Source organism: Helobdella robusta (genome assembly GCF_000326865.2).
Source record: "Helobdella robusta unplaced genomic scaffold HELROscaffold_21, whole genome shotgun sequence".
NCBI lineage: Eukaryota > Metazoa > Annelida > Clitellata > Rhynchobdellida > Glossiphoniidae > Helobdella > Helobdella robusta.
In genome coordinates this window covers 66,283-78,659 of record NW_008704124.1, presented here as the reverse complement: position 1 = coordinate 78,659, position 12,377 = coordinate 66,283, and the positions used below count along the sequence as shown (strand labels likewise).

Sequence of the window (12,377 nt, the reverse complement as noted above, 5' to 3'; positions counted from 1 at the left end):
ACACCACAAAGCTACGCTTACAAAACGGACAGGCAACAGCAATTAAACGAAAATAACAGCAACAACAGCATTATCAAAACAACAATAACAAAAAAAAGCGCTCAATTTGTTCAGAGCAAAAGAATAAAAACTGATAAACAAACACACAGAACAGTTAAACAAAACTATCCAACGACAATAACATAAACAAAATCATGTTAACGTTAACATTCCCTTGGAAAAAATTGCTAATAACAACAATACCAGGAACAACAACAGCCAGCCATCCTCCATAAATACAACACTAACATTGAACCATTAAAATGAAAACAACAGCAACCACAAACAACTGCAAAGACAACCACACAATATAACAGAAAACGACAACAAAAACCAACAACAATGCAAAACAACAAAACAAAGTTTCGACTAAAACAACAAAACAAACAAACAACAACTACAACAATAACACTGTCCTCTTAGCGGTCAATCTAACAACAGCACGCAATCCTTGGAATGTTCCTTATAAATCGAACTATCGATTTGCTATAGATCAATCCACACATACACATACACACACCACACACACACACACACACACACACACACATATACACACACACACATATACACACACACATACACACACACAAATACACATACATACACACACACAGACACACACACACACACATGCATACACACAGACACACACACACACACACATACACACATACATACACACGCACACAAACATTTCCTAAAATTTAAAAACATCATACACACACATACACACACACGCACACAATCGCACACACACACGCACATACCTAGCAATATTTACACTCAAGAAATATTAAAAAATTTAATTTGTTTGCACGTTTTGTTTGGAGGCATCTTAATAAGATTGGGTAGGCATGTTTAATGTAGCAGCCATAAATATGCCTTGAAACAAAATGACGCCGTGATTTTTAGTTTCAAACAACCTTGCACAAAACGCTAACATACAGGCAAGAATGCAACGCAAATTGCAACATGAAAAATACAATTGCGCCACCAATGATAAAGTCAATTGTAAAAATACAGAGAAGGAATAACAACACGTTCAAACGTGAACGTTTAAATTGTCCGCATTTCAATAGCAACACCGAAAAGAACATAACTTAAATTGTTTGTTTGTTTGTTTGTTTTAATTTAACGGCTTTAAAGCTCCCATAATGGCGCTACGATGTGCTTTATTGAGATTAGCTTGTTTTGTATATTTTAAAATTATTGTCAGTTAATTAATATCATTTCCAATCATTTATTAATTTGTCAGTCCATTTATTTAGTTTTATGTCTGATGACTTAACTTTGTTGCATCCTAAACAGTTACTGCAACACGAATAACAAAAAACACACGACTCTATACATAACAACAGCAACGTAAATTATGACATCAACAAACATCACCGTACATGACATCGACAAAATAACAACAACGTAAATCATAACATCAATAACCGAAAACAACAAGTTAATAACAACAACGAAACGGTGCATACTCATGAAAAATTAAAAATTTTGAACAATTAGTGACTTGAAAAATATTAGCAAAACTACATAACAACATAAACAACAACACTAACAACACCACCACCACCAACAACAACATGAACAACAACATTTAACATGACAGGGGTTTTGGATTTGTAACATTCAGTGATCCAGAAAGTGTCGTGAAGGTCTTGAACGGAGGGCCACATCAACTTGACTCTAAACTGGTTAGTTGTACAATTTGTCGTTTATGTTGTTGTTGGTACTTATTTTGTTGTTCATGTTGTTCATGTTGTTGTTGTTGGTGTAATTGGTGCTTATTATTTCGTTTATGTTGTTGTGAATTTTGTTGACGATATTGGTTGAAGTATTGATTGTTGGTGATGTTGTGGTTGCTTCTGTTTTAGAAGAGAATGTTGTGTTGCAACGTTGAAGATGTTGGTTTCATTGAGGAAAATGTTGTTGTTGCGTCTGTCATTGTTTTGTTGTTTCCGTTGTTTGTCTTGTTGTTGTTGTTGTTAATGATGTTGTTGTAGCGGTCATTGAGCTACTAATTTACTTGTTATCAATCTTGCGGTTGGGAGGTTTGACTTGTCTTTTCATATTTTCTAGACATCTTTTATGTACTCTTAAAAATTATTTCAGAAATTGGTTTATAATTTTACTTAAAGTGGCAAACCATCACAAAAACATTTGTTTTTTCGCTGCACGTTAATTGGGCTCAGATTTTTTTTTAGTAGCTGGTAGGTGCCGTTGAAAACGAAATAAGAAACAATTAATTGCGATTGTTTATCCAACTGGGAATCAACCAAGCAAACTGTTTGCAAAAAATTAAATAAATACTTTGTGAAAATTTTAAAGAATATTAATTAAATTTTTTTTTATTCCGATTCCGTAATAGAAGTTTAATAAAAATTAAGACAGAGAATTCATGTGTTGAAGCAGTATTTTCATCCAGAGACCATCCATTCCTCGCAAGCTCTCACGTGCATCTGCATGTCTGATTCCTATACTTTCTGAATGGTCATACTTTCAAACCTGGTTTTTCAATGTTGTTTGCACGTAAGATATTAAGAACAATCGTCATTAATGAATGTTGAAAAATTATTTCTCTGAACCCATGTTAAATGAAAACATGTTTATTTGTTATTGCAAACAACTACGAAAAACGCAACGAAGACAAAAAATTATTTGCAACCATCTTAGCAACAACAACAACGACAACATTAACCTTGAAACAACATCAACTTGAGAGACAACATCAACAACATTAACAAGAAGAACAACAAATCTAGTTAGAATGCAAGCACAGTACATCAGAACAAAGCCATGACATTCCATCAATGAAAGCAATAACAACAATGCATACTGATAAGCCGCACGATACAACTACAACGACAACTGCAACAACAACTATAACAACAACAACGACAATATCAAAAACAGTAATGACAATAACACTCAACATTAAATGTCACAAGCTGGAATTAGTAAAAATATCGACATTGTTCAAAAATTTCACAAAATCTTAAGCAGCAAAAGATATATTAAATTCAATTCATTAAGTTCTAACAAATAGCCTCAAATTCTCCGAACATCCTGTAAGGAGAGAGCCGACAACAACTCTAGCATGAACATTGACCACATAAACATCACTTATTTTCTTCAACCCACAAAAACAATCGAGAAGCATTACCGATATATAACATTAACTTCGAAAGAAGCACAAAAACTTGAGAAAAACACTTGAATTTGCAGCAGTCACATTGAGAACAATCAAAATAATCAAAACATTATTAACAATCCAACAACAACAACTACCACACTAACAACTAAATAAAGAACGCATTTCGAAACCAACGTTAAAAAAAACTACACCACCAACAACATAATTGTCAGAAACAACACCAAAATCAACCACAGTCACAACAACTACAACAACAACGACAACCACAAAAACATCAACAACAGCAGCAGCAACAACAACAGAATGAACATTGCTATTAACATAAGGTCATGCAGACCACAACAAATCATTGTTTACAACTTTTCCCAACAGATTGCACCATTACCAGCTAATAATGATGACTGGACCGGCTAATTAAATGCTATATTAATAATAACCGCCATAACATAATAACACTCATAACCATAACAATAATCATCAAAAAATGAAGTGAAACTATGCTGGTTATTATTGCAGCAAATATAATCAGTAATTAAATTATAAATGCATTTTCAATTATTTGTTAATTTTGTAGCAGTAGCAAAAGTTATTCGTTCATTTAGTAAAAATTCAACCTTCATTTTCTACTGGTGGGTGTGGAATTTGCGTGGGCATGAAGGGGGAGGGGGTATGATTTTAAATTTTATGATTTTTAAATTCTAAAGTTTTTTTTATCAATTCCTTTTATTTCCTGTAACTCCAGTTTATCCAAGTTTTGATGGCGGATGGTTTTAAAAATTCTCAACTTAGTGACCTCATTTTGACTACATTTTTACTGTTTACTATTCTTTAAACAGAATCTTCAACAAGATCCGCCTTTACTAATTACAACTACAAAAATATTCATTGATACTACTTTTATTACTTTATAATCTAAAATCGTTATTGTATACAATGGATACTGCTACAATCAAGACTGTGTGGTTATTACTGTTATTGTTCCAACTCAATTAACCTGAGACTACAACATTTTACTGTCTATACTACTATTCCTATTGGGCCTTTATCGGTATTATTATTATTATTGGTGTTATTATTATCGGTATTATTATTATTATTATTATTATTACCAGTACATCAACAACATGGACGACGAGAATTACTACCACCGTTGTTACTGTTTCTCTAACTTCTGCCCCCTACCCCTACTTGAACTTTAAACTAATCAAATTCAAGAATGGCTCTTATTATTGCTGGCACGCATTTACTATAGCATAACAACACAATATTGCAGCAGCAACAATAATAACAATAACTACTACAACAACACAGCCCAACCACAATACAGCAGCATTGATACAACGACAGCAACAGCACATCTAAACAGCATAACATAACACAAAACTGCACTATAACAACACCACTATACCAAAACAACACAGCAAAACACGCCACAACAGCCGCTTAAGAAGCCGTTACATCGACTGCATCGCGTCTTGAAGTCACGCATTACAGTGCATCACGTAGATGAACTCTACATACGCACTCTATACAACGCTCATATATATTTATGTACATACCTATGTGGATTGTATATGTAATTTTGATGCATGATGTATTAATGTATAATCGTACGTTTATACATTTCTGCATAGGGTATTCGTATTTAAATACATACGTTTATATGGAGTTTTATAGCCTATTTTGTTAGTTTCTATGAATAAACGTTCAATGATTGATTAACTTCTGCCAGGTTTGTTTCTATTCTACTCCGCTTGCATCCCCTCAGAAGCCGCCTTCCCAATCATTAGTGCACTTTTTGCTATTTTTTTCACCGTTATTTACATGAATACTTTTTATAATTACTTAAGTTTTTATTTTGATGTATGCATTGTTAGGATTATTTCTCAGTCTCTCCTTCTATCTCATTTAAAAGTTCTTTCTTTCTTTTTTTCTCTCTCTCTATCTTTCTCTCTCTTTCTTCTTCATCACAATTTTTTCAATGTTCTGCAGAATTCTGGTGTAAGGTTAATGAATTGTGTATCACGCACCGGCTTATGGTAAATAAATATAAAGTTATACAATGTTGGTAGGGGCTGCTCCGAACAATTAATCTTACATAATGCATGTACGCACCTCTAGCAGTGACTATGTATGCCAGAGAAATCAAGCTAGGCCAAGATATTTTTTCAGGCATTAAATATTTAACATTCACAATCAAGTCAGGACTGACTTTCTATATTTCAACAGTTACAGCAGCAACGACAACAATCTCAGAAACAATAAAAGTAAAAAAAAACCAATCACTACATTAATAGCAACAACACGCCACACAAACAACATCAACAACAAAAACAACAACAACAGCAACAACAACAACAACATTCACGAAACTACAGTAACAACAACTACAACAACAACATTCACGAAAACAACACGCCACACAAACAACAACAGCAGCAACAACAACAGTAACAACAACAACAACAGCAGCAGCAACAACAACATTCACAAAACAACAGTAACAATAACAACAACACGCACAATCTCGCTACGATATTTTGATATGTTAAAAATGATTTCATGCTATTTCATCAAAGGCGTAGCAAAGAAGGGGTGTGACGGGATTGTTAGCCGCGGCACAACCTACCGGAAATATTCATCAACTAATTTTTAGATTTGATGCTTCTCATCACTAAAATGTATTTCACTTCACACTGTACATTACAGTTCACAGCTTAATTGAACTGTATAGTTGACAGCAATTTGTGTACATGACCTTGAACTATGTAAAACACAATATATTCATTTTATTTCACTAATTTTTTCAATTATCAAACATTTATCGTTAAAATTCAGTGATCAAGAAAGTGTGGTGGCGCACATAAAATTAGAGTAGCCATGAATTACAAAAAACAAAATTGTTATTTTATTTCAATAATTTTTTCAAAGGACGGTTTTTAGCAGATGTAAAACACAAGTAAACGTTTCCATGTTGAACAAATTAAAAAAGATTAACATAAAATTATTTGACAGTTTCAAAATTTAAAACGTTTTTACATCAGAAAAAGTCTAATCTTTGTCACTGGCAGGTAGAGAGTGAATGGAATTGTGGCAGGTTATAAGGAGATGAATGAATTTCGAACGACTATCGAGGTGTAATTTGGCTAATTTTCATGGATTCCTTCGTTTTTTATTTTTTAAAATAAATTTTAAAACAATCCGAATGAAATATTTTAAATAAAAATAGATGAAAACATTGCTTTGGTTTAAAATAATTAACTGAACGAATAAATAAATAAGAAAATTTAATAAACGAACAAACAGAAAAATTTTGATTTGATACAAAGTAATTTAAAATTTATAATTGAACAAATTGATTAAATACAGAATAAATAATATACATTTAACAGCATATAAATTAACAAGCCAAAGTATTTTTGTATATTATGTAGTCCTTTGTACGTAGTTTGTGTGATCATATGTGGTATTGTTTGCTTGTTTTTGTTTTGTTATGTGTGTATGTATGTGTGCATATGCGTATGCGTTGGCGTGTTGGTGTGCTTGTGTCTCTGCATGGCAACATTTGTAGCAGCAGGTTTTGTATTTGCTAGAGATCAGTGCCAAATTATTAGTCTTCCCAGTCAATTGGCAGACATATTGAAAAGCCTTTTGAAAAATTAAAAAAAATGCTAGTGTGGCATGTTTGTATATACATACATACATAAGTTTGTTACATTTTAACATCTGGTTGTATGTTTTGTATGTGGTTGGTTACATTAAAACATCTGCTTTGTATGTATATGGTTTACTTTTTTTGTTGTTTATATACATGTGTTTTGCTCGGCGTTCGCTGTGTTGAAACATTTAAAACAATTGTTTGCTATATAAGATAAACAATTTTTCAAATTTTGAAAAATTATGTAAAAACAAATTTTAGATGAAAAAACAGTTTTTTATTGAGAAAAGTTATTGAAAGATAAAAAGTTGTAAAAAAATGAAAAAAAAGCATTATAAAAACCTGCAAAACATTGGAAGAAGAAGATAATGAAAAAGAAGAAAAATAAAAAAAACAACAACGAAGAAGAAGAAAAACAACAACAACATAAAAATGAAGTAAAAATAGCAAGGACTGAACAAATTGGGTAAAAAAATACAAAGCGAATTGTTGGTTGGAAAAAATAATTAGCTAATTATAGATAGATGAAGTTGTGTTGGACGTGCGTAACTAATCAATTGCCTACTTATTAATCCTTTATTAACTGACTTGACATCAGATCATGCAGAATAGTATATATCCTCTCTGGATATTGTATTTTTTCTCATTATATTTCGCCGCCGCTGTTGTTTCGTTTCGTAATTGTGTTGTGCAGCGCTTGTCTTTTTATGATCAATGTTCTATTTCTAATATTTTCTGCGCTTCTTCTTCGCTTCAGTTCTGCATTGACCATTAATTTTTTTGTTTATGTCATTTTTTTGGTGAGTTTGGGTGTTGTTTGTCGTAATTGTTATGAGTTTGTTTGTTTGTTTGTTGAGATTTTTATCAATTTGTGTGTTGTTGAGATTTTAACGAATGTGTGTCGATATAATTCGTTTGTCATGTGTGATATCCGACTTAAAGCTGGGGTTGATGTGGTTAACAAAGTTCAAAGCATTTAGAACGCTGCTGCAAGACTGGCTGTTGGACTTGGTGAACGTGCTGACATAACTGGGTGGTTGGAGAATTTTAATTGCTTGCCGGTGCGCGAGCAAATTTCTTACAAGATGGCGGTTACTGCTCACCTTTGCATTCATCGTGGTCGACCAGAATACTTGAAGGAGGTTTTTCGTAAAAAATCTGAGATGGGCATGGGGCATGTTTTGCGACCTATCACCAGTGAATCGACGGTAGTCCCCTGAACTAAAATAGGGCTAGGTGCAAGTAAGCTCCTTTGCCGAAGATTCGGAACGATTTACCATTGTGTTGGGAGCAAATTGTTCCAGTAAAGCAATTCAAACAGGAACTAAAGAGGCATTGGTTTAACAGAGTATTTAATTTGAAACCTCTGACACAGAAACACACACACACAGACTCACACACAGACAAACACACACACATTTATATACATTTCATTGTTCTGTCCATTCGCACGCATTCCAACAAAAATCTTTCCACGTTGATTGGCCTAATCCTGGATAGATTTCTCGGATAAATTAACTGCCTCACAATATAATAAATTTTTCAATTTTAATAAAACTTCATTTAGTTAGTAAATCTGATAAAATAGCATTTAATAATTGACAATAAATATAACTTTAATTGCTTTAAAATTTGTTTTTTGATCCTAAATATTGATGTATTTCTCTAAACTCAAAAAAATTCTATATAAATTTCATGCATGAGGTGTAATAGGTTTATAATTTTCACTTTCTGGATGGCTTCTCAAAACAACTATTTCTTAAGCTGCGGCAATCAAAGACTGTTTTTCTGCAATTTTTCGTGATATTTATAGCTCATATTGATTATTTCCATTTTTTCCTTTTCTGCAAGAAACTCAGAGTTGCGGAAAAGCTAGCGCTATATGATTGACGTTTTGCTATTGACTGCATCGACTGCAAAGAAATTAAACGGAGTCAAGAAACTAATCAAGTCTCATATACTATCTTTCGCGTTCTCTCTCTCTCCTTCTTTCTCTCTTCTCTCTCTTCCTCTTCATCTTTTTCTTCTTCTTTTTCTTAGTCAGTTGCTGTCGCTAGGTTTTCTGTATTTCTTTTCTTTCATCTTATTTTATATTCCTGGGGAATTGTTTGTACTATTTTCTGTGTTTTTAGTATCTTTTTTATTGTTATTGTACTTTTTGTGTTTTCCAGTTTTTCCTTTTTTTGTTGCATCGCTTTTTAATTTTTTTACATCAGAATTTTTTTAAATTTTGTTTTTTTTATATGTGTAGGATAGGTTTTGTTGTTGTACGGTGATGGGCTGTTGTTGGATGCAATAATGCTTTGTTGCCTACTTGTAGTGGTTATTGTTTAGGCAGTTTACGTTAGGTAAGTATTTTTCAGTTTTGTTGTTTTGTTGGTCGTTTAGCAAAAAAAAAAAACAAAAAAAAACAAAACGCACATTCTTTTTCTTTCAAATTTAAAATTGATGCAGTTGAACAAATTTTTTTTATCTTGCTATCAAATTGAAAATAAGCCAATAAGCCAACACTCTCATTCGCAGTAGTTTATTACTAACACCATCTAAAACCATCACCTGTTCTTCATCATCTTCATCCTCAACATCTGACTTCATCATTATCATCATCATATAACATCATCATCATCACAATCCGAGCAGCAAAAATTATTGTTTAGAATCATAGATGGTATGGCACAAGTGGATATGTTTCGTATCATTTCTATTTTTTATTATGCTGTTGTTGTTATTTTATTTTCTACTGTTGTTATTTTTTTTATTTTTCACGTTAATGTCATCATGTTTAGTGCTATAGATTGCGTTTTAAGTGTATCAGACTTTAATATTTTTCATCGTGAGTGTGTGTTGTATGTAGAAAGTGTTGAGGTGTTTTTCATTCTGAAGAGGTTAGAATTGCTTCTAGCATCACATTTACACCGTAACCACAAAATGTTTTATTATAGGTCTTTTTTTTTATTTAATGGATTATCGTGATTCACATTTTACATGATCCATTAGTTGTTGATGTTACTATGATGTCATTTTTGTTAGTGTTGTTATATATGTTGCTGTTATTGTGGTTTTATTAGCCGCGGGTAAGTTTTTCCAAATCATCGTCTTCATTAGGACATCGCTCAAACTGATACTTTCATCATCGTTAACTTCGAATCCGCCACTTCTGACCTCATCATCATCTTCATCATCATTGTCATCGTCATCGTCATCATCATCGTCATCATCATCACAATCATCATCATCACAATCGTCATCAACATCATTATCATTGTCATCATCATAATCATCATCATCGACGTCACCTTTCTTATCATCACCATCGTCATCATTTTAATCATTATTATCATTTTTATCATCATCTCCATTACCATCATCGGTTTCAGTTTTTAAGCGTAACATTGAAAACATTAGTTTTTGTATGAACGAGCTGACGGTAGCTTGGATACTTATCATACACGATGCATTTGTTCGTTCAAAAAGGAAACTTTTTAAATTCATTGTACGTTTTTCTAGAGAAGTTTTTGAAACTCATTTGAAGTGCATGCGCACTAACACAAAACCACACACAATCCCACACATGACCACTAAACTACACACAACTACACACAACTACACACAACCACACACAACTACACAACCACACACAACGATTCAAAACCACACGCAACCGCACAACTACACATAATCACTCAACCCATCATAACCATTTAAAACCACACGCATCCCCACACAACCACAAAACCATACAGACACAGCCCCACACAGCCACAAAAACGCACTTATGAACGTTCATAAAATATGTCTGCAGTTAATTAGGTGTAATCTGGTAAATTTCTTGTTTGTCTTTCTTTATCCTCTTATTTTTTCCATCCATTCCTCTCCACGTATTTATTATTAACTCATACATCCTAAAGAGCACGCACACAAGGCATCTATCTACACACTACACATGTGCGATAATATCAAGAAATATAACACTCACCACACACACACACTTACATTCAAACACACACACACAAATTCGTACACACATAAGATAATACAACTGTAGCAAATACACCAAGTGCTGTGATTTCAAAATCGAATTTTAGATTTATTTATTGATTCGTTTTTTTATTACAAATGCAAGGACCATAATTACAACATTCAAATTCATCTGAAGATTGATGTGGAATTATGAAGTAAGAAACGGTTTTTGGCAAGCAAGAAGGACGCTTTTATCTCAAGGCAACAGTAAAAAAAGTTCATTTGATCCTTCATGTTCTACTTTCATATGATCGCCTTCTTTTTTAACGTCATATATCCTCTCTAGGTCATGTTTACTGTGCCATGAGGCTGGTCTGTTTGTAACTTAAAGAGAGAGAGAGAGAGAGAGAGAGAGAGAGAGAGAGAGACAGAGAGAGGGAGAGAGGGAGAGAGAGAGAGAAGAGAAAGAAAAAGAAAGGGAAGAAAGGGCGAAAGAGAAAGATTGTGAATGACATGGCGGTCCCTACAGTGGACCATTTAAATCTTTCATTGGAGCATTTCTTCTCCTGTTTATCTAACTATAAAGAACGTTTTGTCTCTGGTTGAGAACTATCGATTTAAAATTTTCTTGATAACTCATATGAAAGTTGCATCATGTCTTCTTATTAGAAAAAAACTTTTGTAAAACTTAAGAAGGCTATGCGTTTATATGCAAAACAATTAGTGTATGGTGACGTGTGCGTTGTATGTGTTTGTGTATGTGTGTGTTTGTGTATGTGTGTGTGTGTATGTGTGTGTGTGTGTATGTGTGTGTGTGTTATGTAATGTTTTCATTCAAATAATGCAGGTTGATCCAAAGATAGCAGTGCCGAGACAAAACATAACAAGCAACCACAGCAAGGTTTGATTTATAAATATTGCTATCATCATCATCATCGTCACCTTCATCATCATCATCATCACATCACCACCATCACTATCTTCATCATCACCATCATCGTTATTTTCATCAAACACATATTTACATCATCGTCATCTCACATATATAAATAAATAAATAAAAATGTATATATATATTGTATGAATATATTTTTGTATTAACTCTACCGAATTATTGGCATTAATTAACTTAAAGTTTGTCTTTTCTATTTCCCTTACCAGAATTTTCTGTAAATTGTTTAATTTATTGAAAGAAGAATTTTTACGCAAATTCGTCATGCTATATTTATGCCAACCCAACAAATCAGGTCAATACATGAAATTATGAATAGAAAAAGTACATTTTACCTAGGCAAATATAATAAGAAGAGAGAGGTGATAAAAGTTCAACAAGTTCATTGAGTGCATGTGCCAATTGCCATTAACAATGCAATTAATATTGCTAATCAAACATGCTATTTGTGTGTTTGTGTGTTGTGTATGTGTGTATGTGTGAATATGTGTGTGTAACATATTTTTATATTTTAACACATCAAAAAAACATACTAATTTAAAATAAATATATATATTTATTACTATATTTTCATAATTATTAGTATATATAGTTCGATTAAGTTG

General features: G+C 32.7%; 1 protein-coding gene across 1 annotated transcript in view; it reads left to right on the top strand.

The window, feature by feature from the left end:
- The window catches only part of HELRODRAFT_77746 (hypothetical protein), a gene marked incomplete at both ends in the record, with an annotated part of 71,407 nt that overhangs the window by 9,547 nt on the left and 49,483 nt on the right, over positions 1-12,377 (top strand). Inside the window, 2 exons of the mRNA XM_009018221.1 lie at positions 1,658-1,742; positions 11,668-11,721. Of these exons, the coding sequence (XP_009016469.1) occupies positions 1,658-1,742; positions 11,668-11,721 (139 nt within the window). The remainder of the gene's footprint in view (positions 1-1,657; positions 1,743-11,667; positions 11,722-12,377) is intronic.